The sequence below is a fragment of the Rattus norvegicus genome, chromosome 5 (assembly GCF_021556685.1).
Source record: "Rattus norvegicus strain SHRSP/BbbUtx chromosome 5, alternate assembly SHRSP_T2T, whole genome shotgun sequence".
NCBI lineage: Eukaryota > Metazoa > Chordata > Mammalia > Rodentia > Muridae > Rattus > Rattus norvegicus.
The window spans coordinates 52,794,508-52,816,818 of NC_141538.1; the positions used below are offsets into that span (position 1 = coordinate 52,794,508).

General features: G+C 45.1%; 1 protein-coding gene across 3 annotated transcripts; it reads right to left on the bottom strand.

Annotated features, from left to right (window-relative positions):
• Positions 1-135: 135 nt before the first annotated feature.
• Pm20d2 (peptidase M20 domain containing 2) lies at positions 136-20,206 on the bottom strand. Of its 3 annotated transcripts, XM_087548854.1 has the most exons (9): positions 19,541-20,086; positions 17,555-17,703; positions 14,326-14,430; positions 13,939-13,989; positions 13,483-13,625; positions 11,216-11,370; positions 8,808-8,943; positions 4,268-4,375; positions 1,265-4,053 (listed from the first exon to the last, which is right to left on the bottom strand). In XM_087548854.1, the coding sequence occupies exons 1-9, from the start codon at positions 19,988-19,990 to the stop codon at positions 3,899-3,901; spliced, it is 1,452 nt and encodes a 483-aa protein (XP_087404980.1). In that variant the 5' UTR covers positions 19,991-20,086; the 3' UTR covers positions 1,265-3,898.
• Positions 20,207-22,311: the final 2,105 nt, after the last annotated feature.

Sequence of the window (22,311 nt, forward strand, 5' to 3'; positions counted from 1 at the left end):
CACAATTCCGGTAAGAAAACAGTATGCAACCTTATATTTAGGTGTTTATGCTTTATTTTATGAAATCTCTGTTTTGATGTGTGTGCGTGTATGTGATTAAAAATAACTATTAGATAAACACACAGACATCTTAGATTTTTTCTACAAATTTTAATATGCATCTATTAAAACAAAAATAATTATAATCACAATAGCAGAGATTGCTTTTGAAAATACTGACACACCCGAACACACCATCCTCAGCTATGCTGTTAGACCACAGAGGCCTACAGTAGTAGCAAAGTAGTTTATCCCATCTTATGGCTGACTGGAGATTGCTAATGGGCACAGAGAGGACAGTCCCCATCGAGTTAGTCCAATGGCGTGGGACATGCTTCAGAAGACTGCTTCAAGTAAAAGTTAGAAATCACAGAACACAAAAGCCCTCGGAAAGGTTTTCTTTCTTTAAAAAAGATACTATAAAGTGAGAGAACTATTCTTCTAAAAATGACCTGACATCAACTTTTTTTTTCTGTTTAAACAGACAGAAGTGATTCACATGTTTTAAAATATTTTAGAAGCCCTTCCTCAAAACTTCCCAAGGCAGTTTGGGATGTGGTCCATATGAACCAAATCCTGGGAGGACGTAGCACCAAGCACAGGGTCCGGTGCTCTTTGCCTGTCTCCAGTGTTCTGCGAATATTTGCCCATTCAGATGTTGAGACTGCACAGTTTAACAGCAGCAGCAACAATGAATCTACAGACCCTCGGGAGACTGTGGGTCCCCTTCATGTTTACATCCTCACAAGAACATGCAGAGTCTACTTTACCCCAGTAATTATGCTACAGAGACATGGTTAAAAAGAAGAAAATTCCCCGTGTAGCTCATCCATTAAGGAGAATTTAAGACTAAAAATCAATTCAAAAAATTTGAGGCAAGCTAAACATTAGCTACAGTCATAGAACACACAGCAACTTACTAGTTAACAGTCCGGGTTGAACACACTTAACCTGAAACCGGAAATGCTCCAGAATTCCAACCTTGAATGGCATGACCCGGGTGAAAACCGCACAACTGGCCTCCTATGATCTGCAGGTCGGTCACCCTCAGACACTAAAACATTGAGCGCAGTTTCCCTCAAGCTATGTGCACAGGGCAAGTGCGTGTGAAGCATAAAGGAATTTTATAGCTCTATTTGGGTTCCATATCTCTCTTCCCCCCTCCCTATATGTATATACATATGTGTATATATGTATAAAATATAGATTACATAATAGATGCAAATATTTCAAAACATTTTTTATTCTAAAATCTGAAACACCACGGGTCTCAGGCATTTAGGAAAAAGGAACTTTAACACATACTGTACAGGTCCTGTATTCGAACTTCCTTAAGATTAAGTTGGAAAAGAAAAATAAATTTCAGATCGTAATTACACTTAAACCATTAGTGAAACTTACTCGTTCTAGAGTGTACTGACTTAATGCCTCCCCCAGGGGACAGTTAGGAGAAGGCATGCGTAAGTACATGGTGTAAGTGGTGCACACGGAAAGATAAAAGAGCAGACGAGGCCCACTGTACAACAACAGCCTCCAACCAGAAACACAGATAACATAGCGCCTTCCCATCCTTACCTACCTAAAGCTGGCATTGTTTATGCAGAAGTAAAATTCAATTTTAGTTTAAAAAAAAAAAAAAGGAAACCAAACACAGGGCACACATAAGAGCCACAGCTGTGTGATTCTCAGAGGCTGGGCTACGTCTGTAACAACAGCTGTTCTAGGATGGTTCCAGATCCTAGCAAATGAGGCCAACGCCCTGCCCCGGGCTGGGGATGCAGCTCAGTGCGAGAGTTCTGGGTTTGCGTGTGTGAAGCCCTGGTCTCAATATCCAGCCCTGCAAAACCCAAAACTAAAGCAATCGGCAAAAACCCCTATCCCTTAGGCTGTGAGGAACACATAGAACGGCTACTCAGGAGACTTAAGTCGGTCAATAAAAACCGCATCTCTGACATGTCTGATGTTTTGATTGAGGCTTTCATTGATAGTCCCTCTTTATACAAAATTCATATTTAATATGATGAACTCGGTTATGATTATCCAGACACAGGGTGTCATGAAAGATCGAGTTCTCAATGTTGTTATGAGAAGACAGAAAGAGTAGTGTGCACAGAGGCAAGTCTGAGGACTTGTGGTGAGGGGCAGGGTGAGGGGAGCGGAAACAGGCTTCTGTCTAGAAAGACAAAGCAGAGAGTGGGAAGTCCAGACCGCTCTGTCAGGGAGCCCCATCTACACACTCAAGTGTTTCCAATACAGGGCTTGAGGCTTCTCAAGAAAACCTGAGAGAATAGAAATCAGAAACCACCTGATAGACTGGGCCCGAGCGCTCCACCCCCACCCCCAAAGGGCCAGACGGTAAATACCTTATTCTTTGTGGTAGTGGTGGTTTTATTTTTCCTCTAAAAATGCAAAAACTATTCTTAGTATACTAGCTGCACAAAAGCAAGTAAGCAAGCAAACGCCGGCCTATATCAAGTCAGGGTAGAGCCGGGAGCAACCCCTCTCACAGTTCTGAAATACTCATCAAATAGGAATTAGAGACTGGAAGGTCACAGATGGTTAGCCTTCCAGGTGACAGCTGGCGTCACTCAGGGAGAGTGCCTTGCTTCCACCACAAAAGCCAAATGTTCCCTGTGTCCTTCCCCTTTTGATTCTAGAACGCCGCCCCAACCGCCTAAGAGTTGGTTTCGCCAGCTTTTTCACACTTTAATCATGTGCAACAAGTTCACACTAAAGGGTGGGTGTGCGGTGCTCATGGCTATCATCCCAGCGTTTGAGAGGCAGCAGCTGCAGGACTGCAGCTAGAGGAGAGCGGGAGGGGAGAGGCAGAAAGGAAGACTGGTCTTAAATTCAGCCCCACCAAAACCAAATTCATGCTAAAGTAAGAATCAGGAAACGTTGTTGGCTTTAACTGACTCCCTCCCCATCTCCTCACCAGAGTTACTGTTGACAGTGTTTCTACTGACAACCACTGACGTTTCAGGTTTCCACCTAGAAAAAAGCAACTGTCTTCTGTGGTTCTACAAATGCTGTGGCGACACAAACCAGAGAGTGAGGGGAGAAGGCAAAAGAGAAAGTCCAGAGAAATCTCAGGAAGTTTAACTGAGTCACAGTCTGAACTACAGAGCCTCCTTTCCAAGGCCACAGGTTCATATTACTCCTGGGCCAGCTTTGGGACTCTCCTGAGGGGCTGCTGGGTAGTGGGAACCGTGCAGGACACTGGAGATCAGAGCACACCTAGCCTGTACTACCCTGCCTACTCCTGTAAGAACACACAACACCCTACCCCGCTGGAAAAACTCTCCTGCCCCTATGCCACTTCTTGGAGTAATTGCGTGTAAATAAAGAGCATCACCTCCTCTCCCTCCTTTCCCCCTTTTCCTCCCCCTCCCCTCCCACTCCTCCTTCTCCTCTCCTCTCTAAGTGTTAAAAGCTAAGTCTTTGTAGTGGAAATTCTAAGAGTGTCTGAAAGTGTATTTTTATTATAAGTTTTTCTTTAGACCCAGATACAGTTAGACTTAATAAATTCCCCCCAATCTAAACTCCTGAGAAGACATTCGCTACTCTGAACCACAGAGTTCATGAGTGTTAAGTTCTGGGACCTTTGGGACTTGTAACACTATACAACAGATACATTTACAAAACATTTCCAAATGTTACAGATCAGGTATCATCTGGCTTAACAGATGGTATCACACACCAGTGCCTGAAGCATCAGAGACTCCATTAAATCTAGAGTGAGATAGTGTCTTTCCTATTTCCTGTCCTCACCAAGACTGCTCTATTTCATTGAAAAACAATGGAGGTAAAAACCAAACAAACAAAACAATGTTTCCTGAGCGGTCCCGAAGTCTTCCTTCTATGCTGGTGTATTTAAAAGCTGCTCTTCTTGAAGTTTCGATTTAAACTCCTTTCTGATTCCTTCCAGCAACTGAGGCTTAAAGATGACGTCCAGTGCAGTCATCGCCAGCGCCTTGGCTGTGCGCAAAGTGTACCACTGAGCTGCCTGTGATCCTAAAAGGAAAAGAAAACGACTCAAAATGCCTCCCTACATAGTAAAGTGCGTTTAATCCCGCGGGCTACCTCTCAGTATCTAGACTGCCTCTCCACTCTCTGAGCACAGCACAGCACAATACAGTATTTTCTGATTTTATGGAAGAGCGGGGCTGAAGAGCTGCACTTAGCAGGAGGAGGAAGAGGACCCTGCATACACACATCTCCTGCTCACCTGCGGCTTCTGTGTACTCTTCCGTGTGGTTCAAGGCATCAGTCCCGATGTAAAAGTATGGATGAATCCCGGGAACCACAAAACTGACATTTCCAAAATCAGTGGAGCCTTGAAACACAAAAAGGAAGAAAGGGGTGTTTGGTTAAACATTCTGAATGGTTGTAACTAGAGTCCTGAGCTCTGTCATGGTTCCCAGGGCCAGCTTCGCTTCCCAGGAGAGCTGTCTGATGCTCGGCTTATGCCTACTCCCACCTCTGCAGTGGCCACTCCCACCTCTGCAGTGCCCACTCCCACCTCTGCAGTGGCCACTCCCACCTCTGCAGTGGTCACTCCCACCTCTGCTTATGCCTACTCCCACCTCTGCAGTGGCCACACCCACCTCTGCAGTGGCCACACCCACCTCTGCAGTGGCCAAGCTGCTCTAACAAAGGAAGGAATCTCCAGCCACAAAGCCAGCCACACCAGCACTCCACTGGGAACCCTGATGCTCCTCCCTCTCTGTCCCAGGGCCACAGACTGTGAGAGACTGGTTCCTTGAGATTTGATGCCAGTCCTCCCTCTTCTCACAGCAGATCCTCAGATATTTCTCTACTTATTGTTTCAGATTAGCCACTCGGAATGCATTCGCAGTTCTCCTCCAGCCCTCTTGCTTGTAAATCCTATTGCCCACCTGATAGCTCTTCCTCGATGTCTTAAGCAGGCTCAGTGCAGCGAGAATCAGATTCATTCATCGTGTTCTGCTACGGGCCACCTATTCACACCACCTCGCAGATAGCTCAGAATCATGCTTCGTCCACTCACCTCTCTAACCTGATCTCCTGCCGACAGCTCCACTAATCCCCTACACCAACTGCGCTGGACCTCAGCCATGCTCTGCCGGACGACCGGACGTCAGCATGTATACCCCAACGGGACGTCAGCACATACCGTTCTTTCTTTTGTTTTTCAATTTCTCTTTCTTCCTTTCTTTTTTTTTTTTTTGACAAGGTATTATGTGGCCCTGGATCGCCTCAAACTCAGTATGTGATGACCTTGAACCTCTGAGCCTCCTGCCTCTGTCTTCCACGCACTGGAACTACACCGGCTGCCATTATACTTGGGTTATGGAACGCTGGAGGTAGAACCCGGGGCTTCAGGCATGCTAGGGGCTGAGCTGCCAACCAAGCCACATCCCCAGCCTTGCTGTTCCCTGCCCTCTGCTGCTCCCTGAGCAAACCAAGGAAGGTAGTTTCTGTAGCAGAGGCGCTCATGGTAAGCACAATAGTAACATGCCACTTTTCAGTTTCAGCTTACTTCCTGTTGGGTTATTTGGCTAGTGTCTCTTACCAACAATACATCAGTCAAGAATTAGCATTTTAAATTGCCACATGTCCAGCTTGTCACAAGACAGAAGCTAACATCTGTTGACTAAATTCTAATAGTAGCAAAGTGTTGTGCTAATTCAATGGCTACCTACTGAACCCTGATAGGTTAAGCCGTGTGCCTGGCAGTTAACCCACACAAGGGTAAATGTGAGGGAAGGAAATCAATACTTCAGCCAATGGCAGCGGGAACTACTTTGTTTAAAACTCTAAGAACTTCATATACGTTCTCATTTACTTTAAAGATTTTACATTTTGTCCTTTTGTTTGTTAAGAAAGGGTCTTGATATGTAGCACAGGATAGTCTTGAACTTGTGATCCTCCTGTCTCAACTTCCTGAGTCCTGGGATTATACTTGTGTACACCTGTATATATTCAGGTTTCTCATCTACATCTGAAGGGTTCTCATTTTACTTGGGAAGAAACCAAGTCCTACAGACATTAAATGTCTCATAGCTACAAGTTATGTGACAAAGGTTAGGATTTGGGGCACTGTAAAATACACTGTTTCCGGTAATATACACTAAGCACTCGATGGTGTACAGTATTTTGGGAAATTGTCTCGTGTTGATTGAGCTCACTGAGAAGCTGGCTCTGGAAGCATGGTTCCCCCGATCCCACCCCATTTCAGACCCAAGTGTGTTCTTCTAAAGTGTTCTCCAAGTGTCCTTGTCTGAGGATGTCTGACCCCACTAACTGTGACAATAGAGCAGCCGAGTGCAAGCAGAGGACTGTTCGCTTGAGCACAGCTACAAGGTCGGCCATTTCCAAGAGACGGTGCTATTGTTTATCCATGATGTAAATAGTGCGGTGGGGAAGAGCATCTGGACGCTCGGCCACAGGAAGCCCAGGGAGAAAGCTAAAGCGCAGACTCCAGCTGACCGCCTCAGCTTCTGGAGCCAGTTTCTGCTAGGTCGTGACGACAGATTTGGTGACATTACCTATTTGTTCTTTTATCTGGAGGCTATCAGAGGGGCAATCTATCCCTTATCCTACAGGTCCCAGTGATGACAAAACTACAACCCGTGCAAACCAGAATCCTACATTAATGTAGTCCCCGATGATGTGGGCATATACTTTGGAAGAGAGCTTGCCAAGAGCACACAAGAAGCCCAGGGTCTGATCCTCAAACCCAACATGGTGCTCCATGCCTACGATCCCAACACTCAGGAGTGGAGAATGATCAGTTCAAGGTCACCCTCAAGTACACGACAAGTTCAAGAGTAGCCTGCCTTACCTAAGAGCCTGTCTCAGAATGTATGTTTTGGGTGTGTGTCTGTGAGTGGGTGTGAACACGGAAGGAGAGGTATGTATATATTCCACTGATTTTACCCAGCTTTAATTAGATCCACGGAAAGTTTCACAATCTGCAGAGACCACACAAATCTGTTCACTGCAGTTTTAGTTTATGTGCTGCAGAAGCCAGCACTGGATTTTCCTTTAACCCTCCAGCCTTCCTCCTCAGTCCCTGTGCTGGCCACGTCCTAGGGAGGGGTCTCTGAGCAGCTTCCTGGGGAGGGGTCTCTGAACTCTTACCCTCTTTCCTGAACCTTGCTGCATTTACTTATTTTTCTCTTTTTCATCTACTTCAGTTTTCTCATAAAAATCTTTTCTGTTTGCATCCTTTTTCTGTTTTCATTTAAAGCTGATCATCTTCTTTTTTTCCTTCTCCTCCTTCTCCTTCTTCTTCCTCTTCCTGCTCCTCCCCCCTTCCTTTTGTTCTGAGACAGGGTCTCACTATGTAGTAGCCCTAGCTGTCCTTAACACTCACAAAGATTCGCCTGCCTCTGCTTTCCTAGTGCTGGGATTAAAGGCATGCATGGCGCGCACATACACAAGCATGCATACATACATGCACATACGCATACATCATGTACTCACATACACATAATAATGAATTAAAACTTTAAAGATAGGGGACGGAGCGATGACTGAGTGCCTGAGAGTGCTGACTGCTCTTGCAGAAGACCTGGGATTTTATTCCCTGCACCCATATTTATCATAATTATCTCCAGTTCCAAGGGATCTCATGAGCCCTCCTGGGCTCCTGCCCATACATGGTGCACATACACACACACATTCACACACACACTAACTCTAGTAAGCTGGATGTGGTGGCACATACCTGTACTCCCAAAAATTGAGAGCCTCGAGCTGGAGGACCACAAGGCAAAGGCCAGCCTAGACAACATACAGGAAGACCTGGTCTCGGTAAGTAAATAAATCCCAAATATAGCTGAACTGAAAGATGGGTTACTCCTCAGAGTCTGAATATGCACCCAATACTTAATAACCTGCCTGCTGTGATAAACTGAGAGGAGTTAAAATCCCGTTTCCCATTTTAGTAGCTTACTTAAAGATTAGAAGTAAAGGCTGGAGACACAGCTTAGTGGTAAAGCACTTGCTAAGTATACATAAGGCTATGGGGTTGATCCCAGCATCACGAGAAAAAAAATACAATTAAATTTAAACTCTAGAAATATTTAGAACACTCCTAGCAGACTGACCATTTTTTAAAAACACTCACTGAAGAGTTCAGTAGCTTCTTTTCAATAACCTAAGTGTGAAGGAATATCATTAAAAATACCATTAGGGAGATGGACATTAGCCTGGCAGATGAGAGCAATTGCTGCTTTTGCAGAGCTCCCAGGTTTGGTTCTCAACACCCACATGGCAGCTCTTAACTGCCTATAAACTCAGATTCCGGAGAATACAATGCCCTGGGCTGGCTTCCAAGGGCACTGGGCAAACAGACAGTATGGGCAAGCAGACAGTGTGGGCAAGCAGACAGTGTGGGCAAGCAGACAGTGTGGGCAAGCAGACAGTGTGGGCAAGCAGACAGTGTGCATGCATATATGCAGGTAAAATACTCAGATACATTTAAAAAAAATTCCTAAGGGTTGGCAGTGCTTACTCAACAAGCAGGAAGCCTGGGTTCAATCTCCAGCATCTAATAAACCCCGGCTGGTGGCATGGATTTATAATTCCTGCATTTGGGGAGCAGAGGCAGGAGGGTCAAGCTCAAGGTCAATGTTGGCTATGTGTAGATTTTGAGGCCAGTCTGAGCTACACCAAGCCCCTGCTTGAAAGACATAGCCACAGCTCTCCTTGCCTCAGTTGAACATAAACTGGCATTTTTTTTCTTTCTAAAACGGCTCAATCTATGGCAGCTCAGTTACCTGAAGGGCCGTTCAGCACTGCATCTTCTGAAATGAACTCTACTCCCAGCTTCTTCCCATTCTCCATATACGCGCTGCACAGTGTCTTGTTTGGAATAACGTTGTAATAATCGTGGGCTTCGCTTTTAATTTCTACCTAATTAAAAAAAATTACGAAACAAAGCTTGAGATTAAAAGCTCAAATCCACTAAGTCCAGAACAGCGATGGTTTCCAACGGGAAATGGTTTTAGGATTTTCCATTCCAGACATAAACTCTCGCAAACCTCTTACCTTTAAAAAAGAAAAGAGTGCATCATAAAATTAGAGTTCCTCAATTCCATCCTGGCCAGCAAGTACCAACATCAGTCACCTAAGAACGCTGTAGGGAGGGCCTAGAAACTTCACTGTCAGAACCTAAACCTCCAAGTAATTCTGATGCTGGTGGTTCCAGACCACTGTGATGGATCCTGCTCTAGATTTCAGTCTCCAAGAGGGAAAAAACAAAACATCAACAAAAGTCAACATGCTTAACCCAGAACTGCCCGACACCTCTCAGCCTTGTTTCAAAGGGATCCTCAGAGAATACGGACATCCCAGTAAGGCAGACTTACAATGGCCTTGCTTACCGATGTTACACGAAGACACAGAAGCAGCCTCTACGCGACTGTGTAAGTGCACTTAACAGTCTTTGTTTGCAGTGAGCAAACGCTAAGCACCAAACAGCGGAGATCAGACTTCTTCTGTTTTTTTGGCAACATCTAAGGTAGGTATAATGGCAAACATTTCATAAATCAGCTGGAATATAAATTAATGAAAGGCTACTTAGATATAGCTTTAGATCCGACAATGAACTCCACATGTGTTCGTGCACACATGTGTGCACGTGGAAGATTAGAGGACAAGCTCAGGTGACAGTCCTCAGGAGCTCATCCTTGTCGGGTTTTGATAGGGCCAGCCCTTCCTTTGGCCGGATGCTCGCCAAGTAAGCTAGGCTGGCTGGCTGGTGAGGTTCAGAAACCTGCCTGTGTCTGGCTCCCCAGAGCTGGGGTTACAAGTGCACTGCACCTCACCTCTCTTTTTAAAGTGGGCTGCGGAGGTCAAACTCAGGTCCCCACCTCTTCTGACTGAGTCATCTCTCCAGTTTCTATGCCCTCACTCCGTGAATACGCTGAGACACTAGCTAATGATAGTTCATGTGTCTAACTTATAAATATTTAGATTATTTATAGTTATAAGGAAATAAGTGTTTAGTTCCCTCGGTGTGGAAACTATAGTTGTGCACTCAATCTCTTTGCAAGTGGCCTAAGAGGACATGTCCTTCTCTTACTCACGTCTTGTTCACCTGTTTATCTATTCACCACACAAGATGAGCATTTGCGCATTCTTGTCTTTCCGACCACATTCCCTACCTCTGAGATCTCTCTATTGTTCATGTATGTGGAAGTATGACTGTCCTTCAAGGCTCACTCCGGTCTGCATGATTTCGGGAAACCCTCTCCTCCCATCCCACCGACTGGGAACTGAACCCAGGGTCTTGTGTTGGCCAAGATAAGCTACAGGCCCCACCAGGAAACTGTCTTAACTGCTCTGCTTCATCCAACACTGTCCGTTCTACACAGAAGATGCACACCGTGAGGATAAGACATACTACCATGTGAGCGACTGCTACACCAAGGACAGAACGAACGGAAGGCTGGGCTGGGATCTCTTCACAGATGTTACTTCATCTGTCCCTCACAAGAAACCTGGAGGAATGGCATGATTGTCCCTAGTTTTCCAGTGAGAAACAGAGCCTCAGAGATACTATGTTTCTAATGGCCATGAGACACAGATCTCGGCTCTCTAAAAGCAACATCTAAGACCTTGTCTCCCCAGACGGACCCTATGGTATCTGAACTCTATGTAGCTATGAACCTCATCCCATGTTGCCACATACATGGCTGATACTGAAATGTTTCTGACTTTACAGTAAACTCTCCTTTGCTCGAGTCTATCTTGACTTCCACTCCAGCACGCCACACACACTTTTATACCACACCCTTGCCAATGACATACTCAGATACTGTCCTAAAATGCCCTTTATGGGAAGGACACAAAGTGATGTAGAAAGGCAGGGATCCCGGCACAGTGTTACGTTAAGTACCCCAGCTGCTGTCTGAGTAAGGTGACCTACAGTATCCTCTACTGCAGACCCTGAGGAAATACGTAAGAATTAAAGGCTGTCACATCCAACACTCATTCAAGGATCTCACATCAAATATTTAGCCAACTCCTTCTGCAGTTTCAAGACATCACCAGTGAGGGCAAGGCCCAGACAGGCTCCCAGCACCACCACCAGCACAAACTAAAAATCACCAAAGGGATAAAGAACCAAGGTACACACAGCCCACACATAACTGAGGTCATAATTGATCCGAAAAGCTCTTACTGTGCAGCCTGTAGCCAAAGCCGCGGCTCTGAAGGAATCTTCCGCCTTTTTGGTCAGAACGTGGAGCTCTTTCATTGAGGGCGCACGGAAGTAATAGAGTAATTCAGAGTAAGAGGGGATGATGTTGGGCTTGACCCCGCCGTTTTTAATTATACCTACAAGAAGAACCAAATTGACTGATGATAAATTTGATGATTTGTTTAAAGACTAGTATACAAGGGAAAATAATTCCTTCTTAGCTTCACTGATAAATGAAGATCTTGGCATGCTGTACAACACTAGCACAGAGAGGGCCTATTTCCCAGCTAATAAGGGGAAGTTGTCTCTGTGTACCTTATTCTAAGGAAGCTATTTAATGTAAGGAATTACAGCTTGTGTGGAGGATAAAGTTCAACAACAGAACACCTGCCCAGCATGTGTAAGATTCTGGGCTTAATTCCCAGAACCGGAAAGAAAAGGAGCAGAAAGGGGGTGAGGAAGGAGATATTATAATCTCAATTATAAAGAAATACAGAGTTATGTAACCACAAGAAACAAACAGCACCTTAAACTTTCTGGAGGAAATTCATCTCTGTAGGCTGTATTGCAGCTGTGCAGTTTAAAAAAAACATTTGACACAAGCATGAGGCTCTGTAACCACCATCACATTTGAAAAACCCTATGAATATATTAGGTGACCCTTAGCAGTGCAGAAATAACTTTCATACCAAGTAGAGACTGCTACGATTGCTTCTCAGACCCTTGGCTACAGTCATGTCTAGAAACAAAAGCAGAATAAAGACTCCAAAGTACTGTAAACTGTCAGAACACACAATTGTTTGGGACCAGACAAAATAACGTTTTATCTGTTGCTATTAATAACTAAAAGAGACACGGAGAATCTAATCCCAGCCACTTGTATAATCTATAATCTCAGCACTTAAGAGAAGACAGGAAGATCATGAGTTCAAGGCTATCCTTGGCTACACAATCCTGGCTACAGAGGTTGTAAAAGACTTAATTTTTTTTTTTGTTCCACATGGAGAGGTTAAATGAGAGGAGAAGAGTAGAAAAGAAGAGGAGTAAAGGCCGGCCATGAGCACGTGGAGGGGAGAGGAGAGGGGAATAGGGAAAAGGGACAAAGGGGAAGAGGACAAGAGGGCAAGAGCAAGAAGCAAGAGAGCAAGAAAAGAGCAAAAGACCTCATCTGGAGGAGGAGGAGAAGGAGGGGGAGGAGGAGGAGGGAGGAGGAGGAAGAAAGAAAACTGAATTCCCAATCATCTAGTTAGCAAGTGGAAAGATAGGCCAGGCCTGAACCCTGCACCCTCAGCTCAGAAGACTGACACAAAGGACTGCATGAACTTGAGGGCGGCCTGGACCCCGTAGTGAGGACCCACCTCAAACCACCGGCTACTCCAACCAGAAAAGGTAATTAAGACAAGAGACTTGCAAAAGTACAACTACAAACTGATTTTAGCATACAGCAAAATTGAGTATTCTTTAGAATTAAGTAGTGATTAAAGCACGATTTCCTAGATTGTACAGAAATAAACCGAAGAAGGAAGGAAGGAAAGGAAGAAAGAAGGGAAGAAAGGAGGGAGGGGGTGGGGGAAGGAAAGGATATTGTAAATTAGTGTCATGACTCATGCATACAATCCCGGACAGGGTAGGAGGAAATGTGTACCCTTTAGAAAAGACTGTGCTACTTTATCTCTATACAGAGAATTTTAAGAGTATATAGCCCCTGAGTAAAACTAGTAACCAACATGTCTTTTTTGTGAGAAAGAATCTCATTTATCCCAGGTTGCCCTCACATTTGCACGTGGCTGAGGATGATCACGGACTTCTGACTCCAAGTACTGGGATTACAGGTGTGTGATATGTGAGGCTTTAGGCAGTGCTGGGAATCAAACCCAGCACGCAGTGCATTCGAGGTGAGCATTCTACTAACTGAACTACATCCCCATGCTGTGTGTGTGTGTGTGTGTGTGTGTGTGTGTGTTTGTGTGTGTGTTCTCGAGCACACACATGCGTGCATGTGTGTTTGTGCACATGTGTGTTTTGCTTTGTTTGTTTTGTTTTTCAAGACAGGGTTTCTCTGGGTAGCTCTGGCTATCCTGGAACTCTGTAGACTAGGCTGGCCTTGAACTCAGAGATCCACCTGCCTCTGCTGGGATTAAAGACTTGAGCCACCACCGCCTAGCTTCCAACCCCCAATTTTAAAAAATGTAGCGTTAAATAATTTAACTGCACTGAACTATAACAAGCAAATATTTGGGGGTGCATACCATGAACTCTCCAGGTTGGTTTCATCTGTTGTCTTAACGCAGAGAGGTTGTTATAGGCAAGAACGGCGGCGTCCAAGGCGTTCACCCCCTCCCAAGGGTAAGCAGCAGCGTGAGATGCTTTTCCGTAGTATTTCACAGTCACGCTAGGAAATAAAACAAAAGAAATCACTGGGAATTACTTTCTCCAGTATCAGTAAGATCAGAAAATCTAATTAGTTGTGTGTGTGTTTATGTGCTGAGTATGTACTTGTGAATGCAGTGTGTGTGTGTGTGTGTGTGTGTGTGTGTGTGTAAGAGAGAGAGAGAGAGAGGGTGTTTGTACACACGAATGCTCTGCTGAAGAGGCCAGAAGGGAGCATCAGAACCCTGAAGCTGCAGTTACAGGATGTTGTGAGCTGCTGGACATATGTGCTAGGAACCAAACAAGTTCTCTGGCGGCATAGTGCCAGTTCTTACCTACAGAGCCATCTGCTAGCCCCCATATTGGAATATGTATTTGAAAAGCATCTGTAGGGGCTGGAGAGATGGCTCAGAGGTTAAGAGCACTCACTGATTGCTCTTCCAGAGGTTCTGAGTTCAATTCCCAGCAACCACATGGTGGCTCACAACCATCTGTCATGGGATCCAATTCCCTCTTCTAGTGTGTCTGAAGACAGCTACAGTGTACTCATATACATAAAATAAGTGAAATAAATCTTTCACTTATTTAAAAAAAAAGTTAATCCAACTTAATCTACTTCTGCAAAGAGAGCCAAAGAGAAGAAAGCAGAGACACTTCAACACAATCACACACTCATGCTCACAGTTTCATATACAAGCGCTCAAAGGTGAAGCAGTTTCCACTGATAAATGAAAAAGCATCTGTAGTAAAAGCATAGGAATGTGGGAGGGAGAACGCAGTTCCCTGGGAGTGCCTGCTTACCGTGTGGAAGGCTCTGCATTCCATTTCTAGAGAGACAGAAAAAAACAAAAGAAAAGAAAAATCCACGCGCAGATTAAGCAGACTGCCTAACAACTGAGCTCAAGCAAACACGGAGCACAAACACGGCCACATCCTTTACACAGTGTTGTGTGAGACAGTTCTGTATCAAAAGCTGCAAGGACTCAGGTAACCCTGTCTTCCAAAGGTCAGGTGGGAGTGGTGGCTCACTCCTTTAATCCCTGTGCTCAGCAAGCAGAGGCAAGCAGATCTCTGAGTTCAAGGCTAACTATAGGAAATTCCAGGCTGGTCAGGGTTATACAGTGAGACCCTACGTCCAGGGAAAAATGATGAGAAGGAAGGTCAAGGAACGAGAAAATGATTAAAATACATTAGGACAACATTTGAAAATCCAAGGATCATATCTTTATAGGGTATCCTAACACTCTCAGCTATTTCTGACCAAAATTTTCTTTATGTTATAAAAAGGTTATTATCAGTAATATTTTTAAACTTTATGAATTATTCTACTATATAAATGGTTATGAAGGGCTGGTGAGGTGGCTCAGCAGGGAGATACTTGGCTCTAAGCATAAAAACCTCAGTTTGATTCCTGGGACTGGTGGAAGGAGACATTGACCCCTATAAGATGTTTTCTGGCTATCATTTTTGTCCTATGGAACACACTTGTGCGCATGCACACATACACACACACACACACACACACACACACACACACAATAAAAAAATTAAAGAGGTTGTCAATTTATTTGACTATATTAAACACAAAGTTTAAAACCATAAAGAACAGTAAATAAGAAAAAGAAATATTAATGTATCTTTTATATCCATAGTAGTATTTTAACTTCAAAGGTCTGTTTTTGATAAAATAGCAGTTTGTTTAACTGATATATAATTATTTTTAAGACAAACTGTTAAGTGGAGGGCAGTGGTGGTAAGGTAGCTCTGCACGAAAAGCATTTGCCAAGAAAGTCTGACACCCTGGAACCTGAGTTTGATCCTGGAACCCACTTAACAGTACAGGGAGAACCAACTCCACCAGTGTCCTCTGACTGCAACGTGTGTACCAAGACATACATGCCCCCTCACCACATACCTACATGCTAACGATGAATAAATAATCCCAGCACTCAGGAGGCAGGGGCAGGTAGAACTTTACAAATTCAAGGCCAGCCTAGACTGCATATTGAGTTCCAGGCTGGCCAAAGCTACATAGTAAAGAGAGTAAAGTGTGTGTGTGTGTGTGTGTGTGTAGTATAGATACCACCAGAGTTCCGCTAGTAGAATGCTTGCCTGGCAGATACGCAGCCCTGGCCTCAATCTAACTCCATATACAACTAGGCATAATGGTGTAGACCTGAAATCCAGACTGGGAAAGCAAGAGGATCAGAAGGTCAAGATCATCTTCAACTACATAGCAAATCTGAGGCTAGCCTGGGCTATTATGAGACTGTTTGAATCAACAAACACAAACCAACCAAGCTGGGTTGGACACAGTTCAAATGGCAGAGTGCTTATCTGGCATGTGTAAAGGCTTAGGCTCATTCGCTCCCCAACACCACACAAACAAGACATGGACAGACAGACAGACAGACAGACAGACAGACAGACAGACAGACACACACACACACACACACACACACACACACACAGAGATACCTGCAATCACAGTGCTACAGTAGCAGAGGCAGGGAGTTCAAGGACAACCCCGACTACATAGTGAGTTCCAGGCAAGCCTGTGCTATATACCAGACCTTAACCAAGGGGCTGGGATATGTGGAACCAATTGGGTTGACTTTAAGATCAAGACAAACATGAGATCAAGGCCTAAATATAATCCTAGTAGTCTGGGAAAACTGCCTACAGCTTGCGGGCCTCTTCCAGCCACAAGTACTGGCCAAGATTGGTAACTTCTAATATTTTCCAGAAGTACAGAGATCATATTATTATCTGCCCCCGCCCCCAAACAAAGAGAATTGTTTCTACTCTCACAGTAACAGTTCCCAGTTGGTAAGAACAAAGATACCACTGGGCAGTGCTATCCCAGTACTTTAATCCCAGTATTCTAGAGACAAAGATAGGCAGGACTTTGTGAGTTCGAGGCCAGCCTGGTCTACGGAGTGAGTTCCAGGACAGCCAAGGCTACACAGAGAAACCCTGTCTGGAAAAGCAAATAAATGGATGGATGGATGAATGGAAGGAAGGAAGGAAGGAAGGAAGGAAGGAAGGAAGGAAGGAAGGAAGGAAGGAAGCTCTGAAAACAAGTGAGGCTCTGAGTCCGGTGAGGCTCAGAGAAGTGAAATCCCTAGCACAGCTACACTGCACGGATAGTTCTATTATCACACCCCAGAGTCCCAGCTACCACAGAATTAGCTGACACAGCCCAGCATACCACAGCTGTCTCTACTCTCACTGTCCTTAGTGGTTAAAAATTCACACGCCAGTTCAAAGGTGCATCCCTCTAGATGCAAAAGAGACCCCTCCTCCAGTTCCACAGAACCAAGCTAAAAACAGCATGAGGAAGTGCTTTCTTCTCAAATCTTAACAAAGCTGTCCCTGGTAAAGACAATCAATTCCTTCCCAAAGGACAGCTGTTTTCCAGGAGCCACACTAAGTTCAGGAGAGAACACAAGTGTTTGCTACTCCTTTAATAGTTCACTTATGACCATAATAACAGCTTAGGATCAGAGGCGAGGATGCGCAGCAAACCTCCCATCAGTGTCATCCAGGCCCAGGGTCTCGTGTGCAGCCCACGCTGGCCTCACACTCCTCCTGCCTTAGCTTAGATGATAGGAGAGTAGCCCAGTAGCCCGTGTCCAGTTCATTTTAGACTTTAAATGTATGAACGCAGAGGTTTGGGGTCTGACTTACTTTTCTTTCTTTTTTAAAACTACATCTGCATGTGGCGGCGGGTGTGTGTGTGTGTGTGTGTGTGTGTGTGTGTGTGTGTGTGTGTGCCTGCAATGGGACACCTATGGAGATCAACGGACAACTTTGTTCTCTCCGTTTTGATATGGGTTCTGGGGATTGAACTCAGGTCTCTAGGCTTGCATGACAAATGCTTTCGCCTTAGGTCTGAGTATTCTTCAGTCTGTTGCCCACTAAGAGATTATCTTCAGTGTGATTACCCACTCATGCTCGGCCACATCCGGCAGGTAGGCGGCATTCTCTTGAGACGGGTGAGCCATAAAAACAACATCAAGGTTTTCAAAAGCACCCGCTTTGATTAGATCAATTTTGCCACCACCTTCTTCTTCTGCAGGGGTTCCCAGGACAATTACCTACAAGGAAATGCAGATGTTAGCAAAGAGATTCCTAGCCAGAAAACGTTACATGGGTTTTATTTAGTGTGTGTGCACTTGGAGTAGGTGTTTAAGTCCTTAACCCCTGAAGAGAAGTTATAGTCGGACATTTATACCATGAATTAAAACACACGGTGCAGAACCACAAATTTTAATTTGTATTGTTACAGTAATCTGGTGTGAATACATGCCAGAAATGCTATAGGAAAATTTCCCCAATTTTATATTTAACTTAAATTAAGTTATAATAAAGACCTAAAAGAGTAGAATTCTATGTACTTCAACGTTTGCGAGGACTTATCTGTTAAAGTTTCTTCGTGGCTAAGCCTGTTAGCGTATGTGTATAACAGGTATAATTAGTCATAAGCTTTACTGGTGAGGACCTTGCAAGTGGCCTGTCGCCCTCACGAGAAACCTGTGAGGTAGTCAGAAGTCTGTATCATTTCGGGCAGGCTGTAGGCTTCCTGGCTTACAGAGCCAGCCTTCAGAGCTACAGTTCTCTTAGATGGCTCTCCTGGGCTTCCGGTTGGAACTCTGATTCCTCACTGAGAAACCACTTCAATCTTTATTAATCTTACTAATCTTTCATCGATGAGCATTTAACAATCTCAGTGCCATGGTTAGAAATTGCCAACTATTACACAAACCCGCTAATTCAATTCCACCAGTTCAACCAGGAAGATTGAATGGTCACCAAACACCTAATCAAATAAAAGAGAACTTGACAGAATAAAAGTTTTACTTTGATACTTAAGCTTAACTTTTCAAACAATTTTTAAGAAAGCAAAGACAAATCATCTGTATAAAATGAATGTATTGTTAAAGTCATGTATAAAAATACAATGATACAAGATGAGTTTTTTTTTTTTTTTTTAAAGGCTTTGCTTGCGAAAGGGATCCACTCGTATTCCATTTTCTGGTAAGAGAGGAACGTTGCTGAAAACAACCCCTTGAAATTAGAAGTTGGTATACTTCTCAAAGTCTGGCTTTATCTGTTTTTTTAAGTTTATAAATTATCTTAAATTGAGCTGCTGTTGGGGGGAGGGGTAAGACAGAGTCTCTATGTAACGCTGACTGTCCTGGAGCTCATGTAGTCTAGGCTGACCTCAAACACAGCTCGGCCTGGCATGCACTACCGCTCCTGCGTATTGAGCAGTTGCCCCTTACTCCGAATCTACTGGGCCCATTGTCAAATGCTGAGAACTTAGCCCTAAGTCTGTCCAGTCTGTCTCACGCCCTCCTCCCCCAACCAAAACAAAAACCCAGAGGCATAAAAGAGACAGGAGTGAAAGGGAACCGGCCACGGGAGATGAACTGCTGTAGAGGATTACTGCCCCTGTGGGGTGAACCGGGCTGAGTGACAGATGGTTGGTTCTTGGCTCACAGAATTAAATATACCATCTGAAACACAAGATCAGACCTGCCTAGGACAGACGGACAAGCACGACCTTCTCCTGCTTAAAGAATCAAGACGCCTGCTTAATATGAAATAAAAATGTACACTTAAACAAGAACCCATCTACGGAGTAAATGTTTTGTTCGCTTCTCCGTTAGTTCTGCTCTTTTAGAGGGTTGGCAGTCTGATAGTTCTAAACACTGAAATTTACTATACGAAACACCAATTACTCAAATCAAAATCTTTTGGTTTTGCTGCTGTTGTTGTTGTTGTTGCTGAGTCGACAACATTTATTTCCTCCAGAGATCACGCAACCTAGTTAGCAAACTGTAGCCACCAAAAATAACTGGTGTGGTACTCTACTGCTCTGGCACTCCGGGTTGGATCCAGCACACCCCGCGCTGGCCCGGCGTGGCTTACCTTGACCGGCGGCGGCGCAGCGATGCTCTCCAGCGCAGCCCGCAGGCCGAGCGCCGCAGCCGCTCCGACCTCCGCGATGAGGTTGTGGCCGCAGGCGTGGCCCAGGGCTGGCAGCGCGTCGTACTCGCACAGGAAAGCCAGCTGCAGCGCGCCGGGCCCCGCCGCGGCCTCGGGCGGCGCCCACTCCGCTCGGAAGGCGGTGGGGAGCCCGAAGTGCGGCTGCACGGCCCACGAGGCGGCCGGCGGCTCGCGCTCGAAGAAGCGCGTGAGCTCGCCGTGCGCGCGGTGCTCTTCGTAGGCCAGCTCGGGAGCGCTCCAGATGGCGCGGCTCAGCGCGCCCAGGCGCTCCGCCGCCTCGTCGATGCGCTCGGCCGCGCGCTGCTTCAGCAGCTCCAGCTCCGTGGCGCTGCTCGTGCACCGCTCGGCCGGCCGCTCCACCACCGGACCCATAGCACGGGCGTGCTACGGTCTATCCTAGTCAGCCCTTTGTAAGGCTCGGCCGCGCTCGGCGGCCCTCCGCTGTCTTGTCAGTCTTCGGCAACGCTCGGCGCCGCTCGGCAGTCCTTGCCAGACCTATGCAATGCTCGGCACCTTGGCAGCGCTTGGCTGCTCTTGGCAACGCTTAGCTGTCCTCAGCAGCCCTCGGCAAGTCTAGGCGCCTCGGCAACGCTCGGCTGTCCTTGTCAGTACTCGGCGGCTTCTGTAACCAGAGTCCCGCGCTTGCCCACCATACAGACTTGCACAACCCTAACTCTAACTTGACCCCCTAGGCCAGGCGTTGCCCTGGTAGCTCCGCCCCCAAGGTTCGGGCGTGGAGCTGAGGTGTCAGCTCTTCCTAAGAGGAGGAATTTTGCAAGACTAGTTTTGTCCAAATATTTTGATTGTCAAGCCCAAGTAACATGAATTGCACGGCTCGTGTTCGTATCATAGCGGGTCTAAAGTTACCTGACGAAGAAATTCATTAAGTCATACTCCCATATGTAAGCCATACTCTCATATTTTCCTCCAGTGATACAAGTTCAAAAGTTGTTTTTAGAAGCGCAAGGCCCTGGGTTCGGTCCCCAGCTCCGAAAAAAAGAACCAAAAAAAAAAAAAAGTTGTTTTTGATGATATATATACCTAATACTGGGTGTTCTGAAGTTTTCTTGTATTAAAAGCTTCTGCGCGTTCTTCCCATTCTACCCTTTCTTAATTTAAAATGCCACAACTAGGTCAAATAAGATTATTTATATAAAAGGAGTGCACACCTTTAATCGCAAACACTTGGGAGGCAATGGCAGGTGGATCTCTGAGTTCGAGGTCAGCTTGGTATACAGAGTGAGTTCTAGGAAAGCCAAAGCTACACAGAGTACACTCGAGGGATGGAGGGAGGGAAAGAGAGAAGAAGACAGACTGTAGTCAATGTTTACTAGTTTATACCCTAACTATGCCAGAGTCCAGGTCACACTCTAATGTGAAAAAAAAAACTGTCCTTAGTTAATATTCTAACTGAACGAAAGTCAGCCCCAAATACAATAAATGTGTCATAAATTCATGGATGGGCTCACTTTCCAGTATTAAAACTTTTTTTTTACATTTTTTGGTGTTATTTTGTTTGAGTGTTTTGTCTGAATGCACGCATGCACGCCATGTCTGGTGCCTGAGGAGGTCAGAAGAGGGCATCAGATCCCCTGAAGCTAGAGTTACATGTGATTGCGAGCCACCGTGTAGGTGAATGGGAGCTGAACCCTGGTCCTCTGGCAAGAACAACGAATACTCTTCATGGCTGAACTATCTCTCCAGCCCCACCCTCATTTTTCTTAATAAACTTTATCTTGATACGCACCTTACAGGATTCCTCCAGCACCTATGAGACTCCAGGTTATTTTTGCCCAGTGAATTGGTTAAAAGCCAGGATAATGTTAAAATAAGAGCGCTTACTCTGTACCAAGTGCTCTTGTGGATGTTTACTTAAAATGTTAATACCTAGTTCTCATCCCAACCTATGAGGTTATTAATGTGACCGTTTATCTTCAATTTATAGATGAGTATCCAAGATTACACAGCCCACTAAGTACTGGGTACAGCATTCCACAGAAGACAATGTTTAACCACCACACTCGATTGCCTGTGACATCTGAATTCATAAATGCATCTATTTACATCACAATGGACAGAATCATTCATCTTCAATAAATTTTACAGCAGAACTCTGCCAACAGCAGTGGAAATCCTATTTGTTCCCATTAGGCAGCAGTAAGCAGTTACAGACAGGCTTGTATATAAACTTTAGATACAAGCTGCTTAGATACAACCTTTGCCTGCTACAAAGTATAGTGTTGTCATCTGGGGAGGGGGAAAGATAGGTAACTCTGGGCTGGGTTCCTCCTGAGTATGTACACACACACACACACACACACACACACACACACACACACACACACGTATTCAGTTTCTACTTTTGGCACCACGGATTTCTTGTGCATGAACATTTATATTCTTGAATCTCTTTAATAAATTGTGATGATTTGTTTGGATGGGTATCTTGTCTTTGGGCCTCATACTTTTTTGTTCCATTTTCTAGCACCTAACAGCATGTATCTTGTATCTCTTGCGGCAGTTTGAATAAGAATTGTTCCTATAGACTCCTATATTTGAATGCTTGATTATGGAGGAGGGAAACTACTTGAAAGGGATGAGATGTGGTCTTGTTGGAAGTGTGTCACTGGGAGGTAGGATGTGTGTGGTAAAAGCCAAGCCAGGCGTGTCTTTCTCTTCCTGGTGCCTGTGAA

Coding starts and splice junctions, on each gene's coding strand:
- Pm20d2 (XM_087548854.1), bottom strand. CDS start 19,990: ATGGGTCCGGTGGTGGAGCGGCCGGCCGAGCGGTGCACGAGCAGCGCC. Junction 13,990..14,325: donor AGATGCTTTTTCATTTATCA/GTGGAAACTGCT, acceptor CAGCCCCTACAG/ATGCTTTTCAAATACATATT. Junction 11,371..13,482: donor ACCAACCTGGAGAGTTCATG/GTATGCACCCCC, acceptor TTCTTCTTGTAG/GTATAATTAAAAACGGCGGG.